Genomic DNA, 25,213 nt, shown 5'->3' with positions numbered 1-25,213 from the left:
TTGTAATCTCAAAGCAGCATAGCCTGCTGATTGCCTTTCCCATTGATGAAAATTTAGAGACTTTGGCAAAGAGGCAAGAGCTCTGGCCTGGATGGAATTATTATTGATGAAAGAATTGCAGCTCCATCCCTGGCATCAAAACTCCATCCCTGGCATCAAAACTCACTTTAAAGTGCTGGGACTCAGAGATGCCTTTGAGAATGTTCTCGTCGGACACGGGGGACTGTGTTACGGGCAGCTCCTTAGATGCACCGTGATGTCAGGGTCAGTGTCTGACATCCCTGGAGGAGCTGGGCCTCCCCTGGCAGGGCAGGCATTGCAGAGGAGAGCGGGGGAGAGCGCGGCCGGCCACAGGCACAGGAACAGGAACGGGAGCGGGAGCGGGGCCGGGGTCTCCCGGCGAGGCTCCGGGAGGAAGCAGAGCGGGTGCGGTGCCCGCGGGGGGAACTTGCGCCCTGGGCGCCCGGCTCGGAGAAAGTCACCGCGCATCCCCGGGACGGGCCGGGACTGTGCAGGGCTGTGACTGGCCGTGATTCGCCATGCAGGCGGGGAACCCGGCCCGGGGCCGGCGGCCGCTGGGCAGGTAGCGAGGGCAGGGCTGCGGGAGGCGGTGCCGGGCCAGGTGCCGGGCCGGGCCGGGCGGGGCGGGAGCGGCCGCAGGTGAGGCCCGAGCGATGCAGGCGGGCGGGGAGGGAGGTGCTGCCCTCGGGGCAGCGCGGGGGGCCCTACGGAGCCCCCGGCCTCTGCCCCAATCCGCCTTTCTCCGTTTCTCCGCCGCGCCGAGGACGAGCGGAGCGGAGGGAGCGCACTTCAGGAGGGTGGCGATCCGCAGGAAATCCAGCGCCGCTCCCGGAGCCGGCGGAGCAGCGCCCGGCGGAGCCGCAGCCCGGAGCACGGCCGCAGGTAAGAGCGCAGCGCCGCCGGGCAGCATCGCTCTGCCCCGGGTGGGCTCCCCTGGCTTCCTGCGCCTGCCGGGTGCGGACAGAGGGTGCTGCTCACCTGCCACAGCCGGGGAGCTTCGCCTATCGACCTCTGCCTGCGCGGCTTGTGGCTGCGGGGCCGCTGCTCGCAGGGCTGAACTCCGGGGCTCGTCAGGAGAAAGCCCCCCGGGCCTTCGGAGCTCATACCTTCAGCACGAAATGTACTCAAGTTGTACTTTTTATTCGTGTCCGTTTACATTGTTACGTATTAGAATATTGTAACTTATATTTTTATATCTCAGAGTTTTGTGCTGGCAGTTCTTAGGATGGCAGGAAAGCAATGTTCCCCCTGCCACAGACCGTGGCTTGCACCTGCCCCTCCCCAGGGCCTCCCTCTTTTCCCCCTTCAGCAATAACCTGTGCAGTAACCTGTGCTAGACTTGTTTGACACGTTACACTTCAGGAGGCAGCTGCATAATGTGGAAAGGGGCAGACAGACTCAGGTTGGTTACCCGTGTTGCCTTGGCCACTCTGAAGAAGTACTGTGGTAAAATCTGAGCTTCAGAAAGCTGTCCTTTATCAGCAGGTTACGCACACACACACACACACACACACATTTCCAGGTCTGAACTCTGTGATGTGACAGCAGGTGCAATGTGCTGTCCTCATGCTTCTGGTGTCACTGCCCCTTGGTTTTATGGGTGTGTGAGGGCAAAGTGGGTCAAATAAAGCTTGTAATCTCTGCCATATGGTTGTTACCATATTGGGAATTATGACATGCCAAATACTAGGATGGGGTATTTTGCTTGGGGACAGTCATTCCATGACTTCCTGGGCAAGAGGCCTGCTTAATTAAACAATGAGTATGCACAGAGAAGAACAGACTACCACAATGCTGTTCACAGGATCCTTTATTTTAGCTTTAATGTTCAGTGACTTTGGATTTGTGCATGAAACCACAGTCTTTTATTGGCGGTGGGATTTTTTTTCTCAAGGCTTTATATGTTCGTTTACATTGAGAAAGAGGAATTGGTAATTGTGTTTGCAGCATGTAGGCTTGGATTGTTAATCTCCTCAAATAGAGGTGTAGTTATAACCAGGGCTCTATGTTTTCTGTTAGTTTGCAATTTAGTTCCTTTAGTCTTCTGCAGTTGCTCTCTGTTACCTTAGACCCCTGGGTAGTGTATTTATACTCATCTACAATCTGTTCATCGTTGCTCTTTTCATGTGAACTCACACCAGCTCCACCAGGTGACTTATGTACTAAACATTTGTGCAGGATGTAGCCTTTCAGTGTGACTGCTCTTGTCAGCTGTTGGGTTGCAGGAAGGTTGTGAGGGTCATGATAGGAGCAGTATCCTGCTAATCAAATGTCCTTGCACTGCAATAACCAAACTCACAGTAGTTTCCTGTATCGTGACTTCCAAGTATGAAAACCTCGCAAATGATGATAAGGAAATGAATTTCAAAAATGTGGGAAATGGAAGGGAGATTTGGTGATGGTTTCTCCATGTAAGTGCATAAAGCCTCTCTTTTTTTTCCCATTCATAATCCATTTCTCCCAGAAAATGAGATGAAGAAACCTTCTGAACAGCATTTCTATTCTCAGAGGGGAACTTTGGCCCCCATCTTCCTGTTGCAGAAGCTGCTGGAGCAAGTGCTTCAGCATCCTATAAACCCAGGATAGCTTTGTAGCTTTCCTCTCTGTAGTCAGAATGTGACTGCACTTGCTTCTGTGGCTGACAAGAGCTCACCAGACTGCCTTGATTCTGCAGTAGAATTAATTCACAGTTGCAGCATGAAGCTAGATGTGTTGAAAAAAAGAAAGGCAGGTGTTTATGCTTTTCTGGCTTATAAAATACTAACTGGATCTGAAAAGGGTTTTTGCTGTGCCTTTGACCTGCTTGAAAATCTTACAGGAAAGGACCTAGTGTAGTCCATCTCCAGTCCTTGTCTCTGCCAAATGTTGTGCAATATGAGAGTTACTGACATTACTGCCTGGGGGACAGTTCTCAGGCAATTCCCTCAGATCTGTATCTGGAAAGGAACTGAGAAAGCAGATCTGATTTATGAGCTGTAAATGCATTTGGAACAATTCTGGATGATGCATATGGCAAGCATATCAGAGCACTTCTCAAACTAATAAATTGTGTGTTAATTAGTGCAGAGACATAATAAAGACTATTGTAACTCCTGTACACTCAATATTGCCTCACAGCTTTTGACATTGGACTGATGAAGGAGGGCATGTGCAGTTTTTATGTGCTGGGAGGCAGAAGATCAAGGAGTGTTTCCATTCTTGGTGTTGCTTGAAAACATTTCTGATGCTGATATGAGCTACTGAAGTTTTCTGTTACAGCATCAGCCTTTTGTTGTGCACTGCAATCCAAGTGTCTGACATGTAGCAGAAAAAATCTTTCTGCTCTTCCACTTGCTATAGCCCAAATTCACCTTCATTCTTGTGTGCAAAGTGGCAATTATATTGTATTAATCTGTGAGCTTGAAAAAGCTTGTTGTGTTTAACTGCCTACAGGACAAAGCAAAATTTATCTCTCAGTAGAAGTTGACATTAATTTAAAAGTTTAGACAAAAGAGTTTTTGAATCTTCAGAGATATTTTAAAATTGATGGATGATGCCAAACTAGGTATCTGGAAACAGTTTAGAAAAGGGTGTTGTGTGCAGTAACATGACTAACGATCTCTTTTTGAAAGGAAAATCCACTGTTGTGGATTCGGTGCCTTTTTTATTTTCCCCTGCTGATTTAGAATTCAGAATTTGTGTGACTTGAGTGAAGCTTTACTTCAAATGTGTGTGTGCATGTTTACTCAAAATTAGCCTCCCACCAGGAAACAGGTGTTTCACAGCTGGCTTGTTCAGCACTTCCAAAAGCCAAGAGCTCTGCAAGGAGTGAGCGTGGCACCCCTTGGATTCTGCAGAGGATGGAGCTGTCCTAGGAGGGTCTGTCTCCACCCAGCAGACTTAATCAAGGTGTGAAGCCATCACTCAGAATACAGGCACACAGTAACTCACTTTCATAGCAAGAAACAGCTTGCTCCTGTCATCAGCACAGTCCCCTCTGGCCTTGCTGCACATAAACTAGGTTAACTTTTGTGGCATTCAGATCTTGCACTGCTTCCGTGGCTTTGCCCACTGCACTGCAAATTTTCACCCTTTCTGGAAAGTTTTCCTCTGACCACTGACTTCTAACTGTACATCTGCTGGCCCTGTGCTGTTGGCAGTCTGAGACATTGCAGAGTGCCTCGTGGGGAGCTGAGGCAATTTGCATTCAGGACAGCATTCACTGCAGCAAGGTGTCTTCTAACACTGACAGGAAAAAAAAATTAGTTCCCTGCTGCTGCTGTTGTAGCTCTGCCTGTAAATGGGTATGAAATGATGGGATTGTGTTAAAGAAACTTCAATAATATTTTGGGTTTCCACCTTGCAGGAGGAGATAAATAAATGAGACTAATAGTATGCTGCTCTAGTCTATGAAAAATGTCTTTGTTGCTTATTTTTTAAATGCTAGAAGGATAACTGTGCCCTGCCTGACAGTTTGTCATTGCTGTTGTTTTACCTTTGAAAATACAGCAATGAACATTGGATTTTGATTCCTCTTGTTCCTGGCTTTGTATAACCCACTGCATTTCGTTGACTGGTCTACAGTGACTGAAAATTTGCTATACAGGGAAAACCTGTACAATCATTGGGACTAATCTTAGCAGTGATTTGCATCTCTAGGTGCACTAGAGACCACTGACAAAGAAAAATAGCTGCTTTACAAGCCTTCCTGGGGATTAGAGGCTTTTTGACATTTTTCTAAAACTGAGCTTTTTCAAGGAGTGTTGATACTTTAAAATGTTGAGAGAGGAAGGTGAATATGAGGAAACTGCTTCAAAACATTCTTCTCTCTTCAAAAATGAGGGGAAGTAAAGCATAACCAATTGCTTTATGCAGAACTTGCATGAAAATACATTTTCCTCTCATTAGAAATCTTCCTGTTTTAAACCAAATTAATCACCTCTGCCTCTTATTGAAGCAAAGGTGGGGAAGGGCCAAGAAATGGAATTTTTACTATTTCTTCTCCCACTTCTCCTCCAAACATTTAGGATCAAAATTATCCCCTTAAAGCCAGTAAGAGTTTAGTTCATGTCTATATGTATTTTGGGTTGGTTTGATGTTTCTATTTAACTCTTTACTGACAACATCTACTTTACCTAATAATTCTTGTTTGTCCTGTAATATTGACTTCCTGGTGACCTGGATGTTGATTTCCTGAAATAAATTAAAGTTTGTATTCACTGATTGGCTTTCAAGTGACAATACACACAAGATTTCAAAGGAGAGTTGCAATTGACATGGGTTTGCTGAAACTTGCCTGCTCCTTTCTCTAGAAGCTTCTTTTCAATAGAGCCTGAGAGGCCAAAGTCAGGTAAGGTTCTGGTAAGTACCATTGCTGAAATGCTTCTAGGCATTGCTGAAACTGAGAAAGTAATAATTTGCACACCCAGTACAAATTAGTTTAGTGTACAGGATCATAAAACTAATTTCTTTTGTAGATAAATTAATAAATGTGGTTGGGAGATTTCTAGATTGCAAGAGGAAAGCTTCTTCAGGGAATGTGTTACCTTTGGGTAACAAGTAAAATCAAATATTGACAAAGGAATAACAAAATAATAACATAAAATAATAACAAAAAACCCCAGTGGTTTGCCCTTGGCTATTATTTTGTTCCTTTTTCTGTCAACACTCGTGCTGCTTGAAACTGCAGCTATCAGACTTTTCCCCCACTTCTAAAGTCCCAGTGAGAGACGATCTCATCTCCCAGCATTGCAGTAAAAATCCTGCTCATAACTGGGCAGTGTTTGGCAGTATGTCTTGGGTACAGTGAGATCTGTGGTAAAGCCCTCCAACTGCTCTGTTTTGCACTGTTGTGTCTTTAAGCAGTGTTATGCATTTGATAGATAAGTTGTCTTCCCAGGATGAAGGATTTGTCAGAGGGAAAGGAAAAATATGAAGCAAGGAAATTTTAAAATGAGGCACTTGTGGGCTTTTTCCTCTAATTTTCTTAATATTGGGTAGATTTTCTGTCAATTCAATATTTTAATCAAATTACTGACTGTGAATTTTTGTAGCTGAAACTCTATTTCTATGAGAGGAAAAAATGGCTTTCTGTTCCAGAATGGGATGCTGTGGATATTAGCTGCCCTGAATATAAGGGGATCCAGGACGAATGTTTACACTCAGATAATCAGAATGATCCTTTTCATCTGTGTTAAATCTGTGAATAAACCTTGCCTCCAGCTATTGATGGTCAAAACATTTTAATCAAATGTGTAGCAGAGGACAGCTTGATAGATTCATGCCATTGTCAACAAACTGCTGTACTCCTGACAAAGGGAGAGAGAATGCTGCTTAGGGAGTGTGTCCCCAGAGCACCAGGTTGTGTAAATAACCTGAGCATAAAGGAGGAAACTGAGAGAGGAATTTTTAATGGTTTCTTCACCTAGCTGCCTTGGAAATAGCATTTTAACAGAGATAAGCCTTTAGCAGAAGAAAAGACTTTTGAAGTAAATGTAGGGAAGGGAGGATGGGGCTCTGTTGAAATGTTGTCAAGCCATGTAGGAATCAGATGTGGTCCCAGGGTGCAGATAAGAGCAGTAAGGTAATGTCAGAATATGAGGAGAATTGAGTAAAAACAGGAGAGAAGGAAAATTGCTGCTACGGTAGTCTGCAAAACTAGACATGTAAAGAAATGCATTTCTAGTGAGTTTCAGAGCAATTTGACACCTCTGATTGCACTGAAATTCAGTAAAATGGAGCACAAAATGTGTTAAAATTAGAGGCAAAAGACACTGGGGGGAAGGTAGGCCAGAGCAATGAAATTCATTATAAGTAGTAATGCTAAGTATGTCAGAAGTTAATGTGAAACAAGTTAAATAGCCTGGAAAGAAGGAAAAATGAGGTGGAACTGTACTGTGGCATGGGAAATTCTGTGATCTGTTAATGACTTCTGAACAAATGTCTTGCAGCACAGGTGATAGTGTTGCTTGAGGTGCAGCCTTCCCCCCATGGGTAACTGCAGGCACTTTCCTTCCCACAGAGATGCTGGTGTGGCCAGAACTGGATGAGGCTAGGAGAGGGACAGTGGTGAACAATGATCAAATGTCACTGGTTCAGTGGCTGAATTTCTTCTGGCCCTTTCAAGGGTCAGGCTTTTTATTAGCTGAGCATTTGATGTTTCTGTGCCAGGCTTTTGGCTCTGCTGGTTGCTGTTGGGGACTTTGTGGCACTTGAGGAGTCAGCAGAGAAGTTTCTAATTGCATCCTTGGTCTGTCTTCTGTTTCTGTGAAGCACGAGAGACCTCAGCCTGGAAAACTTGAAGGCAGATCTCCCTGCCCTTTCCTGGTGGCTTCTCAAGGTAGAAGATCTAGGGCAGAGTGTAGAGCTCCCTGGTACTGCCTCTGCTGCTGGCTGAGCATCCTGACCTGACCAGCTGCTGTTCCTTTTGGGGACTGTCCAGCCTTTAAGCTCCAGCTGGAAAGATGGGGTAGGGGAACCTTTTTTTTATTTACTTAAGGCTTCATCTTCCTTCTAGGCTGAGACATTTGGTTGCTTAAGTTCAGGAGTCTGTCATATGCCACATGACTTTCTTGAATGTTCACAGGAGAGCAGGGTTCTAATTTCTCTTCTACCATGAAACAAGTATTCTAAATCAAAAATCAAAGTTAGTGTCTACAGCAGACTTTAAAAAACTCCAAACTCCATAAATTCCCTGAATTGTAAAATTTTTAAAGCAAACAATATTTGAAGGCAGGTTGCTTTTTAAGTATTTTGTCTTGAATTGCAAGAGCTTGATGACAACTTGTGGCAGTGAATTATTAGAATGCTTTTCCTCTTTGCCATCACTTTCCATCATTTACTGTCTTGTCTGTGATACTTCATTTCCTTAATTGAATACTAGTATATCTGCATTATTTATATTAACATCAGTAACTGAGTCAGGAAATTAAACTTACTGACTAATTATGTCTCTCTTCAGAATTGGTGAGTTAAGAATCAAAGCAAAGTCACTGATACAGAGAAAGTCAATTGGTTTTGATAAAATTGAATTTTTTCTCAGTTTTATGCAATTACACTGCTCATCAGCCTTTTCTTCAAGTGACTCTGGGCAAAATGTCCCTGTCTTAACATAAACATACTGCACATTCCTTTTTATTCAATCTGACACTAACTCTCCTTATTAAGTGGTCGCATTTCATCTGCGAGGGTAGAATCCTTTTGTACTTCAGTTATTCTCCTATGGATTAGTGCTACTAGAGCATTCAAGAAAGTAATGTGAGATGAAACACCTGGAGATGGCTTTCAAAAGCCTGAAAATTATTAATTCTTGAAACTTTAAAAGAGGGTTTTTATGTCTTTATAACGAAAGCTTGGAAATTTTTGTGTGAAAATGTGGTTCTAGGGAAGGCTTTGCAAAACACCTGTTTTGGTCTTTTTTTGTGGTATTTACAATAAAATCAGAATTGCTATCAGTGCATGAAATTATTCAGCATTTGTGTTTTAGCTTATTTTAATTCTAAATACAGAGCAATGTGAATTTTAGTAAGATGTGCTTTAAACTTGACAACAAGTTGCATCAATCTACTCCTAAAAATCATTGTCCATTTTAGAAAGCAGAGTGGTTGGAGTTCAGCAGCTTAAGCTGACCATGTTCTGGTAATCTGGGCTGACTGTTGCTCTGTAATTACCTCTGTGTGCTCTTGAGTTATGCATGATAATGCAGGGAACAGTGTTCCTCATAATTTATTAATCTATAACTGATCCAGGGGACAAACAGGCTCACCAGACCTGCAAGTCAAGGGCAGGCAGGTGCCTGAGCTGTTTGGGTGCTGTTTGAGCCTGCCAAGGTAGGTGAAGCAGCAGGGAGGGAGTGTTGCCCTGGCTTTTGTGTTTGTGGAGGGGTCAAAACACAGCAGCCCAAGAGGTGGGTTCTGCACATGCTTCTAAACTCCCCCACATCCTTTCCCTGTCCTGGATCAAGCATAGGGGGTATCCTCAGAACAACATTCCTGCCGTGCAGTCAAGGGTGAGAGAAATATCCAACTGCTGTGGATAGCCAGTAGGAGCCCTGGCTCGTGCTGGTGTGGGCTAACCTTGGTCTTCAACTGGGAGAATTGCCCCTTTAACTGTTCATTTTGGGTTTTTTTGTATAAGGGCTGCTTGTGCAAAGGATATATGAAAAGCTTTTTGTTCATAGAAATGAGAACAGTATTAACATTGTCTGTGTTAATATGGAATTTAAAGGAACTTCAAGTCCCAAGTGAGTTACCTCTTCAAAGGATTTTCGTGGTGCTTAAACAAACAAGTGTCTGTTCATCATAACTGTGGAGAATTATTACTTCCTGGTTTTAACAACTGTTGCCTTTTAATACTGTTATGGTTGCTTTTCCCAGGTGGCCAGTGCCAACTGTAAAGTTCACTAGTTTTTTATGGGATTTTTGGGGCTGTTGTCACCAAATGCAGTTGAGCTGCTGGAGAAAAGCAAGGCCTACCATTTATAAACATGAGTAAAATCAGGGTGTTGTAAGGTGGTATATATCATGTACCTTATCACTGTGACTATTGTGCCTTCTTTGCTAGGTCCCAAGTGCCATTTAGGTCTTGTATGGGACTGGATCCTGATTAAAATGAATCTTAATTGAGTTTTTTGCCTCTTGTAGCTTACAGAAAATGTTGAGATAGGACAGTGGTGGGTTCTAAACGAAAAAGGGATCAAGTAGTTTCACCATGCATGTCTTATGATTTGTTGGTTTAAAGGCTTACATGAGGCTTAGAAAACAGGACAGGTTAAGGGTGTTGTGTGCATCTCAAACTGTCCCATTACTTTTTTCCCCCCATGGGGTTAAACAGTGCTGATTAAAGGCATCTGCCAAGCCATTACTGATTGCTTGTGTTCTGCAGGAGTCAAGGCATCTGTGACCAGCATTTATCTGAAACAGCATGCAGTGTATGACCATGGACCAGGATTCTGGTATAGGAGACATCAGGAAGTCTTCACAGTCTTCTAAAACTAGTTTGATCCAGATATTTCAGACTCTTCTTCTCTAAAAACTCATTGTTTTCACTATGGCTTTCTGGGAAAACATTAATGTAGTCCTTTCAAATAACAGAGAGGTTTTAAGTTGGACACAGAGAAAATGACTGGTGTCTGTAAATGTGGGTTGGTAATGGTGCTGAAGTACCTGCAGTGAGGAACAGCTCCAGGGCACAACAGTTTACAAGTATTTTTTAGTTCCTTTGTTTGGGTGTGATATTAGGAATACTCAAATATGGTGAAATTACAGAACCCAAACCCTCACTTGCAGAGAGGTGACTGTAGAGCAATGCAGGTGAAAACTCCAGTTACTCTGCTGGGACCCATAACGTGTCACAAGAGTTCCTTTGCAGCACCAGCCTTTCCAATTGTTTCCTTTTGCCTAGAGGTGGAGGTAGTTGACAGATCAGGGAAAAAAATTACAGAATTCTGTGTTAGGGTGTGTTTTTGGAGAGAGTTTTCTGCAGGAAGAAGAATTCCGTTCAGTCTGCTGCCCTGTGGTGTGCAGTGCTATTGCTCACAACATTGCTGGCTTAACAGAAAAAAAAAATCTTTCACTCTTTCCTTCCTCTCACTGCAAGGCAGGAGATTAGAAACCTGAGCAGAAGTTGATGAATTGTTCTCTGTGGACACCATGAGAGTGCATGTATATATTTAGTAATTGTCGTTTTCCACAGTGCTCCGCTGAGCTCTGTTTGCCTGTACAAAATTACTTATGGAAGAAAAGAACCACTCCTGCCCCTCTGCTTCCCATGCACTCATTCTCAGGTGGTTCTTTGTGCCCCTGCACCACCCTCAATCTATACTTTGGGGTGGAAATGGAGGAATTTCTCCAAGTATTTTTCCTCCTTCAGGAAGTCAAACAAAGTAGCTGCTTGCTGTCAAATGTTAGCTTCAGTTTCAGGAAGGAAAAATGCTTTTTAAATATGAGAAGTGAGAATATATTATCCTTCCTGAGACTGACAAGGACTACATGCTTATTATAGTCAGTGAGCTGACAGGCAACACTAAATGTGGGTAAGGCTAGCAGAGCTGGAGCAGGTTGTTTGAAGTTAAAATGCAATATTTGCTGTGGCACAGGACATAAAAGCAGGATAAGGTTTCTGATTAGGAGTTTTTTTCAGGTGTAGAATACAAGAGATTGGAAAAACAGGAGTAACTATGGAGAGGACTGCATGGTGCTAAAAGGACCCAGTTCCTAAGGATTTCTTTTCTTTCTCTTCCCTTCTCCCCCTTTCTTCCCCCTTTCTTCCCCCTTTCTTCCCCCTTTCTTCCCCTTTCTTCCCCCTTTCTTCCCCCTTTCTTCCCCCTTTCTTCCCCCTTTCTTCCCCCTTTCTTCCCCCTTTCTTCCCCCTTTCTTCCCCTTTCTTCCCCCTTTCTTCCCCCTTTCTTCCCCCTTTCTTCCCCCTTTCTTCCCCCTTTCTTCCCCCTTTCTTCCCCCTTTCTTCCCCCTTTCTTCCCCCTTTCTTCCCCCTTTCTTCCCCCTTTCTTCCCCCTTTCTCCCCCTTTCTTCCCCCTTTCTTCCCCGTTCTTCCCCCTTTCTTCCCCCTTTCTCCCCCTTTCTTCCCCCTTTCTTTCCCCCTTTCTTCCCCCTTTCTTCCCCCTTTCTTCCCCCTTTCTTCCCCCTTTCTTCCCCCTTTCTTCCCCCTTTCTTCCCCCTTTCTTCCCCCTTTCTTCCCCGTGTATGAGCATGCATTGAAAGAAGGAAGGAGAATTCTGATAATTAGTAAGCATGTTAAACTCTAAATGAAAACTTCTGAACTGCATTACAGGGTCTGCTAGCAAGCCACATAAAGACAATATACAATAATATATAGATAATGAAACTCTGATCATGAAGAAGAACATCTGTTTTTACCATAACCTTTTGAATGACATACGTGCAAATACAGAACCGAATTTTGTGTGGAATGTATGCTTCTCCCCTATCCTTTTTTTTCTATGTGTGGATGTTATAACTTTGAACAATCTGCAGTTTAAATTATGATTGTGTAATTAATTATTTGGTGAGTGTAGAAAATCAACTCTTTTACTCTTTTCTACTTATTGACTTGGCAGTGTGGTATTTTGGGTTTGTGGGGTGGATTTTTTTTTTGTTTGTTTACTATTTTAAATACTATTCTGTTCCCTAATTAGGACTTAGCAGATACATTTAGGAATATACAGGCAAAATAACTTTCTGAAAAGATGCATAATGTTGGTTTCCTGATTAGTGGATTGTGGGGAATGACTGCATGTCTTTTCTTATTTATTTATTCTGATTTATTTGATATTAAAAAGGAAGCAGGTCTGAATTCTTTCTATTAATTCTAATTCAGGTGTTTGAATTTAAAAAATAAGATAAAAGCACACCTGTATTTTTCAGCTCCTCAGAGATTAAAAGGAAGGTAACTTTAACAACATTATATCTATGACAAGAATCTGAGTTTTGAAATCTAATGCAGATTTTTATTTTACTTCTGTTAAGGTAATTCTAATATAAAGTTAATAAGGTAATTTATATTTCATAACTTTATTCTACTTCAGTATCTTTCAAAACATTAGTCACGTTCATTTATTCACAGAGTTGTGCCCTGAGTTGCAAATGTGAAAATTCAGTCTTAGTACATGATACCTATGTAAACTTAAGATATGAGCAGCTGCATATTGCTCTCTATTGACAAATATCAATAAAACAACATGTAGGCAAGCCTTGACACATGAATATTTAACTCCATCTTTGCACACAGACTTAAATAGGGATCCTGCACTTATTAGGCTCGAAACAGGCAGGCAAAGTAAATGCAGTAATGTTTTTTTTTCCTTTGTAATTGAATTTAAAATCTTATTTCCCTCATGGCATCTCAGTGAATTCTCCACCAACCTTTACTAAGAAAAGCACAATGAATTGCCTCTGTGCTGGAGCCAGGGAGGGAAGGCTGCAGTGCACTCACCACAGCAGCAGTGGGGATGGCAGGATTTAGAGGCTGGGCTAGCAGAGCTCCCCATCCTGCTGCCATCCCTGGGGCTGGGCTGGGTTTGTGGCACTGCTGGGCTCTGGCAGCAGGGCTACTGCTGAATTTCCAGCTGGCTGTGGCTCAGCAAAGCTGCTCTGGTTTTCCTTCCTGCACGGGCAATGATGGGCTCAGACAGTGTGTGATTTAACAGTAGTTAGGGGTATGATATTAAACTCCCATATTCAGGGGAAAAAAGGCAAACTGATAACAACATTAGTTATATATGGTTTCCTCTATCTTATTTATAGGCATCTCCAGATGGAGCTCCTCACTCCAGCATAGTTTTTAACAAAACAGCAAGCTGACTTATATGAAAGAGAACTTAATACAGAAACTGATAGTGATAGGACAAGGGGAGCAGTTTTGAACTAAAAAGGGGAGAGATTTAGATTAGATGTAAGGAGCACATTTTTTATTCACAGTGTGGTGTGGCACTGGCACAGGTTGCCTGGAGGAGTTGTGCTCAAGGCCAGCTTGGCTGGGGCTCTGAGCAACCTGGTCTGGTGGAAATTGTACCTGCCCATGGGGAGGGGCTGGAAGGAAATGATCTTTAAGGTCTTTCCAGCCCAAACCATTCTATAATTTTATGGATGATCATGCACTGAACTCTTTGGAACTCTTTGGAAATCTGACCTACAGCCAGTAAATCAGGTTTAATTTTACTAAGGTTTAGTTTAACTGTGAATTGTTTGCAAATATGCTGTCCCTGATACTGCTCTAATTGAACAGAAATGGGTGTGCTGAGTAAATTGGCCATGTCATATGAAAGATGAAGGGATTTCTGACCTGTCTGTTGCATGTTTGCATAAAATCAGACCTGGTCTTTTTCTGATCAGGTGAAAGAAATAGGAACATGTGGAACATAGGTTTGTTTCCCACAGACTTAATTCAAAAGGTTTCTCTTTCACAGATTAATCTGTCATTAATTGTAAAATGGTTACAATTAGCAATGGCTCAGCATGATAGCTTTCTATCCTTATTTCAAAGTGTACTATGAAAACAGAGCAATTTACCTGCATATTTCTTTCCTTGTGAGTGGCTACTTGTGAGCTGGAGATCAATGATGAAAATCTGGAATTGAGGATAAATTGCCTATGGAAATGGATAAAAGTTAAAATATCCATAACCTTTTAGTGGTTTTGCTGTAATTCCTGCACTATGGTTTTCATATCTGCAGTGTGGTTACTTATGCTGGGTTCTGAAACCTTTCTAAAACTCAGTTTTGCTTTCTGCTTCCATGGCAATAGATGCTCTTAAAAAAAAAAAAAGGGCAAAAAAACCAAGGAAAAAACCCAACCCCAAAATAATGTACTTCTCATTTTCCCTGTGTCTGTGCAACTTCACCTTCAGAAATTGCTCTAAGAGCTTGTTGCATGCCTCTGAATCCCTTGGTGACTCTGCTGATGCTTGGCAAAACTTGTCTCAGCAACTTTCTTTCCTGTCCTTCCTCTTTGTGACTGAGCAGCATGATAAGAAATAATATACAAGTTATTTGCTGTTATTTGTTATTTATATTTCAAGTTTTTTGAACATGCGAGGCAGAGGTACTTGTGAAGTGCACTTCCATCTAAAAAAGAACAAATGTTTTTTAGGACTGTTTTGTCAAATTGCAAGCCAAAATGCTGAATCCTGTACTATATTGCTTCCCAAATTTAGTAAATTTTTGTACATTTTTATTTTATTTTATTTTCAAGCAGCCCTGTATAGCAAGTAATACAGTTTTGAATGGATTGAGGCTCTTTACAACCTATTTATTCAATTAATGTTTTCATTTGTAATGTTCTCATTTGTATATGTATTTTTCATCTCAGGAGCAAATAATCAGCCTTCAAAGGTTTTGAAAGTATTTCCTTTGATAAAATAGTTTTGACCTATTTATCTCAGTCTGTGTGATAAGTATAGTTTTACCTTCAGAATTGTCTTCTTTGCAAAAGAAACTTTGAAGGATCAGAACTCCATTTACCTTCAAAAAGAGGAAGCAGCTACTATGTTTTATTTGATTGATATCTCTATCTTATTGGACTAATAATTATCAAAGCTTAATATTGCTGCATAAACAGCAAGGAAAGGTCTATGGAAAGGACTATGGATGAGAAGATTGCAGATGATGTTTCTATATTTTAGGGTGTTTTTACACCACAGACTATGAAATTAGAGAAACAGGAATGGCTTATCAGATTATTGCTTTTGGCCTGCTCTGCTGATACTGAGATTGCTTTGAGAGCAGTGCTGTGAAGAGACATCCTCAGAACACTGACCCAGTGTGAAATGAATACAGAATGTCTCAGCTGCAGGACTATCCCAAAACTGTTTTATATGAGCTTATTACTGTACTTGCAAAACTGAGAAGCAATTGCTATAAGCTGAGCATTCTTTGTGTCCCAGATCTCAAAACAAAGAAATTACTTCTTCTTTCTACCAAACAGCTGGAATGTGAAGAGTGTTCATGACCATCTCATATAAATGTTTTCAATGTGGATGCCTTGTTTTACAGATAACCTGGCAAGGATCAGGTATGGGTGACAGAAATCCCACTTCCTATTGATGTCAGCTCACTCATTGCTGGGGAAGGATGGGGAATGCTCAGCAGGCAGTGATTCTGCTCTGCAGGGAATGATGAGTGCAGTCTGGCAGTATATTCCTCTGGTAGCCACACTGCTGTGCTTTCCATTTGTCTGGGTGGAGTTTTACTACTCACTGAAGTTTCTGCTTTCTGGAGGAGGTAATGCATGCAGAGAGAACAGCAGACATGAAGTAGAGGTGTCCTGAGCTTGTGTGGGGTCTTGCCATTTTTCTCTGCATCCACAAATAAGAGCAAAATGTAAGAATAAAGCTCTCGCTTTAAAAACATTTTCACATATTTATAGAATAACTGAAGAGTGCAATATTCTGGTGGGGAAAAAAAGCTCTCCCTCTCATTTTGGCCTTGAAAACCACAAAAGGAAGTGAAAGAGACAGTGGGCCCTTCTATAGGTTGTGCAGCCACCTTGGGTGGTGGTGGCTCTGAGGATATAGCACGAAGTCAGCCTGGTGTAGAAAGAATCTCTTTTGACCTAAGGAGAAAATGTGAATCCCTAATTTATTACCAATTGCTTGTAGATGTCTTCACTGGTAAGTAAAAAAATTCCTGTATGTGGACAAGAATCCTTCAGAAAAATAGGGTAGGGTGTGGATGTTGTAGTTTTCCATAGACCTTCTTACCTTAAGGCAAATATTTAATGCAGCAAATGTTTAAGTGAAAAAGTAATCAGGGATTTGTTTACTGAGAAACACTGAAGGACAAAAAGAAAGGGGAGGGGGGAATAGAAAAGCAGTATTCTATTCTGCCAACAGTGTGATTCAGAATTAAATTCCTGCTTGCAGTTAATTGGGATTGATTGTCTGTTTCTAAATTATGCATAGGAAAAGCAAAGGTATTACTCAGTGGGGTTAATCAGAGAGTTGTGAGAGCAAGTTTGGAGTTTTCTATTCTGCAGCCAGGATTTTACATGCATATGTAAACAGCTAAATATCCTGTTTTTCTGAGGTATTGAGATTGAACTCTTCTGAAAACTGCTTCATTAATTTACAAGTCTGAATATTGGATTTTTATTTCTAACTTTATCCGTGTAGATTCAGGTACCTCATTTGGTGGATTAATATCAGTAAGAGAATTTCTACCTATTTTAACTATTTCCAGCAACCCAGAAGTGCCTATGTATAAAACAAAGGTTTCTGCCCCTTTTTCAGTATGTGAAATTGTCAGTAAAAGCTAAATGTGAGCTGAGCAAATGGCTTCTGTGGACAGCTGAGGTTGGTGCTGCAGTGAAAATGTGAGGTCTAGAATGCAGTAATTAGAGAGGGTAGTCAATACTTGCTAATGAAGGCAGTGCTTGTGATCTGTCTCTGAAGGGGGAGCAGAGCAGTGCTGCCCTTCCTGCAGTGCCTTATTGACCTGCTGCAGCAGCCACTCTGCTCAGCCATGGAATAATTCATCTGCTTTCTTTAAGAATAAATAACCTCTTTTCCAAAAAGTGCTGGAAATAGTTCAGGAATAATGAAAGGTGCTTGGGACTGCAAGGTGTATGGGTACAAAATGTGTATGTGCAATTACAAGGGGTGTTGGTGGGATTTACAAGCTCCAACAGAGGCCTTTTAAGAACAATTTCCCTATTTTTAAATGTGACTTTCGTTTTTAGATTCGTTAAATAGATCAGTCTAAAGGGTTTATGCATAGCTCAAATGAGGGAAATTTAGTCTGTGAACAACTTGCTGCTGTGAAAGGATAATAAATGAAATATGAGGTGTTTGGCAGGCAAGCTTCAGAAATGTCTCAGTGATTTACTTCTCTGGGAAAGACTGCTGCCACGTAATTCCATTAACTGTATGACATGGCTGTGCAGTAGCCAGGCGTGTCACTGCCCTTGAATTTCCATTTTGTTCACTCTGTTTTTTGTGCTGTTCCCATGAACTGCTTTCCTGCATCCTTCCTGTGGTGCCGGCTTCTTGGGGGTGATGATCAGAATAGCCAGCTTGTGGTGGTGACCTCTTCTGTATTGTAGCTGTCAGAGTGAGTTTGTGAGGATCAAAGATGGAGAAAGGGGGCTCTATTAGAAAATGAGTCTTTGCATGGCATTCCTTTCAAGGCTGTTCTAAATCTGGCTTAAGATGAAGAACGTGTCACTGAGGTCTCTGCTATGCTATTTAGTTCCACAATTATGGAAGAAAGTACCAAAGATGGAGAGCTGCTCATTTTCCCATGAAAAGGGAAAGCTACCACTTATTTCTTTGTAGAGCAAGGTAAACAAAAGGGAGAACTTTTGGGAATTCTCCTATGAAGTGTTAATACATTGTTTTAACCAATTTTGGTCTGTGTAGGTGTGCTGCCATGTGCAGGAAAAACAAGTACAACCCCCCCCCCCCCCCAGATTCTGCTTCTTCAATTTATCCTGCTTTTTATGGTTATTAACATGATTTGGTAGTGACCAAGGCTGTTTTCAGAAGCTCTTACAGCACTCTACACACATGCTGGGTAAGGTCCTGATATCTCACAGTACTGAAAGCTCTTTGCATAAAGGGAAACATTCCTTCCTTCCACTGACTCCTGGGCTCACCATGTTCACCATTCAGAATATATCACTTGGAAGCCTGCACTGACCTATATGGGTTGACTTCTTTTCTTCTTTGAAAATGCTTCAGTTATTGAAAATATTTTATTTCTCAATTAATACTGGGAACAATGAGCACTTGATATCCTACTACTGTTGTAATGGAAAAGTCTTTTTGGAAGTGATTCTGTCAGCACTGCTCTGACTTGAGAGCTGCAGGATGGTCAGTGACAGACCACTGGGGCTGGTGGTGGGCTTTAGATTGCCATCCCAATTTTGAGTACACTGAACACCACCAAAACTGAATGCTGCTGTTCAGACTTATTTTTCCACTTGTTCTCTTTTTGGTAAATCTGCTCACTGTACTTGAGGTGCAGATGGGGTTTTGTTTGGGAAAGCATAACCTCAAAGCACAAATTTTATATGACTAAAGCATGAGCTACATTGGTCTACCTGTACTTTTTGACAGATGAAAAGCCTTATTTAGATATTTCCTCTCTGCTGTCTTGCTGGAACAATGAAGTTCTTCTCTTTCAATGGAGCTGTGTGTGGTTTGAAGCAAGGAGGAAAGAAAATGATTCTTTAAACAAGGCATTTGTATCACTGTGTTTTGGGAACACAGCATAAAGAGCTGATGTTATGTGTATGAAACAATATTTTCAATGGAAAATGTTTGTTCAGAAGAAAGTACATTAATGTTGCTCATTTCAGTTCTGTAAATTTTACAGAAGCCAGGATGGGGTAGGAGGGTCCAGTTTTGATTTTGCAAGTTCAAAAAACCAAAAGCACAGGTGACTTCTGCTCTTACTGTTTCTAGCTGAAGTGTTGTCTGTCACACATTTGGAAAAAAAAAAATCAACCTTCCCATCTTCCTAAGCTGCTTCTTGTATGTCTAAAGCAACCAAGACAAACCAAGCCACCTACAGTCAGAGAGCTGTAATTTACACATGGTGAGGATATATGACAAGTTTGTCTGGGTTTTAGACTCACCATCTCTGTTTCCATGCTCAGCCTCAGGTGTGGCTGAGCCCTTCCTCAGCAGGGGAGGCTGATGTGCAAGGAGTGAGGGCAGCTGGCTGCTCCTGGGCAGCTGATGTGCAAGGAGTGAGGGCAGCTGGCTGCTCCTGGGCAGCTGATGTGCCTTGGGTTCTTCCAGAGATGCCTGATCTGGAAAGCTGTTTGCTAAGCTGCTTCTGTCATGAGCTCTTTTTTACTGTCATTTCTTTTTTCCATCTGAGTTCCTCAATGATCTGAGCTGGCCATACACAGCTTTGTTCAGGGCACTTTCTGGCTCTAAAGTTTCTATTCTCTCCTGGTCTCTTGGACATCCTTTTATTTGAGGTATCTGCCACAGTTCAATAAGTCCTGGCCCTGTTCTCTTTTCTCTACTGCCTTAATATGTGATCTTCCTGTGAATTTTTGTCTTTAGGATCCTGACATTGCCTAGAACTAGCTCATGGTAATTCTATTTTTTAAAATCAGACTGCACTATAACTGTAAGGCCTGTGGAACATAAAGGCTGTGATACACAGCACTGTAACTGCAGTGAGAATCAAATTTAATGAAATGCAGTCCTTATGTAGTTCCCAGTGATCACCCAGATACCTCAGAGAATAGCTTGGGTTTTTTTGTGAAACTTGTGTCCATTTTTAAACAAAAATTAAAAATATAAAAGAAAAAGTAAGTGTTCCTCATGAGTATTTTATGTCTGTCAAATAGTCAAAATGAAACTGGTGAGCCAGTGTCAGTGTCTGCTGTTAGGTTTATTTTTAAAACTTTTGTCCTTCTCTTGAATGTATTCCAGATTTGTATTTTTATCTTCACACCTCTGGAAGGTACAATATCTGACAGATAATTGTAAACTTGATAAACTTTCTTCATGCTTTTACACATCTTGACACTTGAACTTTTAAATATCATTGTTGTATATGTATTACTGCAGCAGAGAGGATGGGCTAAGACACACATATTTTGTTAAGAAGGCACTTTTTAACTGACTTTTGCAGTGTGAATGTTAATTTAATTTCTTTTTAATTTACATTTCTCTTGGATGTAGTCAAGCCACTCTGTCCTAATGGAAAGCTTCTTTGGTGTCCTGTCTTTAGTTTTTCTCTCTCCTTCTGTGTCCCTTGATAAGACTTTTGAGACTGAAGCAGGATGCTGAGGTTCCTGTTTCATGGACCAGTTTGTTCTGTAAATAGGTCAGTAAATGGTTGGCTGGCTACTTTTTCATCTGGAAGTTTATACTGCCTTAGAGATTTATCTGTCACTGAAAGTGACATCCATGCTGATTGCTCTGAAGCAGCAGTGAAATACAATAACCATGACTGAGTTGCTGCTGTTGGGATAATGGTGGAGGGGAGCACTACAAAATAATGAACTGTCAGGTTCCAGCAGAATTCTGCCCTTTGTTTAGTATAATGTTTGTGGTTTCCAGTGGCTTCTACTTTTTGTCATGCCTGCTACATAGGTGTTTAAGCTTTTATAACAGTACCTGATGATAGCCATCTAGTATTTTGGCAGATTGTCACTTTCAGTGCTGAGCAGCTCCCCACACACATTGGGTAATACCCACCCTCGTTACTACAGAGGAAAAAAATTGCATCTGATTCTTCTCCCAAAAGTGGTGAATTTTAGGTCATTTGGTTGCTTCTGACTCAAGATAAAGGCTAGCAGAATTTCTGGATAAAAGTTTGTAATCTGGAATAAATGTTTCCTGGTTGTCTTGAGAGGTTAAAATAAATGTCAGCTGAGTGTGGGGGTGTTAGAGGACATGACACTGTGCCTATGGATCTGGGTTTCTTCCTGCACCTGTCTTTTCTGTGCTTTTCCCAGCTGATGCTCTGTGATGGATTTGAAGCCTAAGTGCAGATGTTACATAATGAGTCACTTTTTTGTTGGTTTGAGCACCTTTACCTCACTTCTTCCTTCATCACCTGTTTGAAGGGGTTTCTGTTAAACTCTCAGAAGTATCACAATGGTGGTTTGCTCGTCCTTCATGTCTCTTGATAACAATGCTGTGCCATATAGGCAGACTTTTCTCTTAAAAATACTTAATCTGAAAAAAGTAGTTTAGTTTCAAGCACACTGTTAGATGAGGAAAACCTTGCTGGTTTCTTCTTGGATTTTTTTTTTTTTTGTTTGGCTGGGTTTTTTTACCAGATTTAGGCCTTTTAAGTCCTAAAATACTTGTGAGCTTATTAACAGTGCTTCTCTAAAATATCAACAAATAGTATTGCTGAGAGCCCTGTACATGAATAATCTCAAAATACCGAGAGAAATGTTATATCTGCTGTCTTCCCAGAAGCCCCGTGCATCAGCCAGTAAAAATAGATTAGTGATGATATAGTAGTAGCAACATTCTCAGTCTAGAAGTTGTTCCCTTTGGAGTGGGATGTGCAGAACTAAATCCAGACAGGCACATGGGAGACTGGCAGCCCTGTGGGTAGGGATGTGAGCAGAAAAAAGCAACATTGGTTGCATTTTTGGAATAGTTCTTTTGATGATGAACCTGGGAAATCATGAGATGACTTATAACAGAATTCCCGGGATCCTGGAAATTTGCTGGCTTCCCAGTGGAATTTTTCCATACAAGGTCAGTATCTAAACTCCCCAGTGGCATTTTTCAAATATACTTTTAGAACAGCTAACTCTTTAAACTTGGCAAAGACAAGCAGCTGCCTCCCTAAAACTATCCCTGGCAGTTATTACCGCTTTCCCCAGCTGGCAAGTTTTCCTGTTGTTTTCCTCTTCCCTTTTGTGTCAGGCAGTTGGTGATATTTATTTGTCCTCTAATGGGAAAGCAGTTTCCTCTGTGCCATACTAGAACAAAGTCTGATTTTTATTTTGATTCCTGAGGCCCTTTATTTTTTTCCTCTCACGTGCAACAGCCTAAAAACACCATGGGTGCCGTCAAGAACTGCATGTTCATCTTTCTTGCCTTATAAATATCTGCACAGCCTCAAGTAATTAATGATTGTTTCCTCCTCCTGTGCTCATAGTCAGTGGGATTATTATTGCTGGGGTTATGCACACAGAAGTCTGCACAGAGAACTGAGGAAGGAATATGTTGAAGAAAAAATTCATTGTAGATACAAAGATTTTGAACTTGGATTTCTGGCAGCAATTCAGTAGTTTACCATAAGAATTTTTTTGTTTCAAGTTCTCCATGCAGGATATCATTGTAATTCCATCGTTGTTTGGATTACCATATTTCCCACGTTTCTTCATTAATAGTTTTCTGTTTGTTTGGCTTTGGTTTAGTTTCATCTTTTTTTTCAAAGCATCTCTGTGACAAATGCAGAAATCTCTAAATTGGTTTTGCAGTTTTGTTCACTTGAAAGTGAAAAGGACACATTGGTGAGAGTGAATTTTCTTCTTTGAAAAGGAGCAAGGTATCATAGTTTCTAATGGAGCTCATTTATCTCATAGAAGGTGAAGCCACCTTTCTGAATGGAAAGGCTTTTTAAACTAACTTTACATGTTTTCTGTGGTGTCTTCTTGATAATCTATGATCTCTAATCTCTAATCTAAACTAAACCTCTCTATTGCCCCAGAGTAATCCTGTAAGCTATTCCTCTCCATCCTAAATAAACTGTGCAAGATTTAATGCTCAGCCAAAAGTAAAAATTCTAGATGAGTGAAAAAGAGCCCAAATTTTTGTTTTTCCATGGTATGAACTACATTGTTTGATATTTTAGCAGCTGTGCTTATTATAAGTTTCTAAATTCCCTGGGGCACCATATGTGTCACCAGTTTGCATATGACCTTAGCTAAGTGCCAAGGTGGTGCTACACTTCATCTTTGGAAATTATCTGCAAATATTTTCTTTGTGAATAATGGTAATTGATATTGCTGTTATATTCTCCTAATCCCTGCCCCTCTCTGAATAAAAGCCAAAGAACCCAAACCTAACATCTTACTCTGACATTTATTATTTATTATACCAATTTATTTTTATACAAATAGTTGTGCCATGCCTTCATACGCCAAAAATGTAAACATTCTTTCTGTTCTATGAAGTTACTGAACTCAAAAGCTCCTCAAAGGACCCTTGGGAAAGAAACCCACCAGAACAGCTTTGCAAAGTTCTTCTTGTCTCTTTCTTTGTTTATGCTTTCTTTCTGTCATGTACACAAACAGTTCAGGACAGGGAAGAACTTAAAACATTTGAAACATAACAGATGGAGACAGATAGTGACTAACAGTTACTGATGAGATTCTTGTACTTTAAATTATGCTCTAAGCAAAGCAATTTGCCTGGAGGTAAACTGGTATTTGAGCTTAGAGGAGGAGCCACCTTATGCTGTTGTACTTATGTTTAGGGAATGTTGCCCTTTGGGTATGGACAAGATGGTCAGACGGTGATTCTGGAGGTGGCTTTGGCTTCCAAAGCACTTTTAGTAGTCCTGTAGGAGACACTGGTCAATTGACATGCCAGCCAAATGGCAGACAGGGAAAGAAAAGGAATTCCTTTTTCCTGGGTTACCCCTGGAACATTGATACTGTTCCATACTGCTGTGAACTCCCTGGACAAGGGAAAGCAGAGCATCTGCAGCGAGTTTGGGGATGATGTTACATGGAAAGGGAGCAGCTGATATGGGTAGGGTAGGGTAGTGATGCTTTTCAGAAGGACTTTTTCAGACTGGAAAAATGGATTGAGAGGAAGTGGATGAATGGATTGAACTTCCATGCAGTTAATTATGGGGGGAAAAAAAAAAAAAAGCTTTACAGTCCCTGATGGAAAAATCTCTGTGCAACAGCAGAAGCTGGTGCTTAGGGAGCAATGCAGATATGGGGAGCTTATGAGACAATAAATTTGTGCACCAGCTGTGTTGGGTGATGGAAAGTGAGCCTGTGAGTGGTCAGACTACATTTGGAGTATTGCCTCCAGTTTAGGTGGACATTAAGAGGAGATGCTTTACTGTGAGTGTGGAGAGACACTGGAACAGGCTGCACAGAGAAGCTGTGGCTGCCCCGTCCCTGGAAGCTCTCAAGGCCCAGTGGGATGGGGCTCTGATCAGTCTGGTGTGGTGGAAGGTGTCCCTGCCATGGCAGGGGGCTGGAACTAAATGGTTTTTAAGGTTTCTTCCAACTCAAACCTTTCTATGATTCCTTCAAAACTGAACTACTGCATGAGCTGAGGCAGCAGGTAGTGCAGCTTGATCCAGAGGGGGACTGACAACACTTGCTTGCCTGTTGAGGTCTGCAAATGTTCCTCTAAGAGTTTGGATGCCTGGCTGTTTAACTGGGAATATAAATGGCCCAAAGCATGGGCCTGCTGAAGTAACCTTTCTTGTTGGTTGCTGTTCTTTGTAAGGCAAATAAATCAGTTGTTTTGCCTCCTAAAAGAGAAAAATAAGCACAATCTGCTTTGTCTTGGATAGCCAAAGAAATCCTATTTTGGTCATGATTCCTGCTTCCTCTAGTTCAGCTCCATAGCTGCAAGAACTTAAGGTATATTCTCATTAAATACATCATATAGTATGTGATATTGTGTCTTGAAAAATTTTCCTCATTTTTTAACTTACTGTGAGCTTCTGTCCTGAAGGAACTAAAGACTTAAGATAGAATTTATTCTTGAATACTCATTTTTCATGTTTCCTTCTAAGAGTTCAGGTACATTAAAAAAACAACAGATAAGGTGATAATGAGCTCTAGGATCCAAATCTGGCAAAAATGTATTCCTCAAGGCAGCACAGCAAATACATGCCTGTTGTAGCTGGGTATTTATTTCCTTGATTTTGAATTGATTTCCCAGCTTCATGCATCTGTTTTGAAAGTCTTATGAGAATGTCATCATTCATATAAATAGTTTCAGTTCTGGAAGAGGTGAAAAGTCATAACTTCCACCCCCACCTTCACTCCCTCCCCACTGTCTCATGTCACTCATGGTGGTTGATAGGAAGGCTTAACAAAATATTCTGATTAATGTCTTGGATATGTTGCAAGTCAATGAAGATGTTCAAGCCCTGTACAGAAGAGGTCAAAGAAATCCTTGGAGAAGGCAAAACTGAACAGTTGTTTGGTGGGTTTTTTGTTTGTTTGTGGGGTTTTTTGTGGTTTGTAAACACTTCTGTTATTTTTAGTTTTTAGATGTGTAAGTGTATAGCACA

The 25,213-nt window shown here is 41.3% G+C and overlaps 1 protein-coding gene across 3 annotated transcripts in view; it reads left to right on the top strand.

The window, feature by feature from the left end:
• Nucleotides 1-664: 664 nt before the first annotated feature.
• FGD4 (FYVE, RhoGEF and PH domain containing 4) overlaps nucleotides 665-25,213 on the top strand; it is a 104,807-nt gene continuing 80,258 nt past the window's right edge. The window contains exon 1 of one of the 3 annotated variants that reach the window (XM_030237809.2): nucleotides 665-903. In XM_030237809.2, coding sequence (XP_030093669.1) covers nucleotides 675-903 — 229 coding nt within the window. In that variant the 5' untranslated portion in view covers nucleotides 665-674. Of the gene's footprint in view, nucleotides 904-6,291; nucleotides 7,469-16,102; nucleotides 16,123-25,213 lie in introns of those variants that run through there. The other 2 variants (XM_050985321.1, XM_050985334.1) reach the window with 2 other exon arrangements.

This window comes from Serinus canaria, chromosome 1A (assembly GCF_022539315.1).
Source record: "Serinus canaria isolate serCan28SL12 chromosome 1A, serCan2020, whole genome shotgun sequence".
NCBI classification, from domain to species: domain Eukaryota; kingdom Metazoa; phylum Chordata; class Aves; order Passeriformes; family Fringillidae; genus Serinus; species Serinus canaria.
The sequence above is the reverse complement of the archived record's forward strand: the minus strand, read 5'-3'. Positions and strand labels throughout refer to the sequence as shown.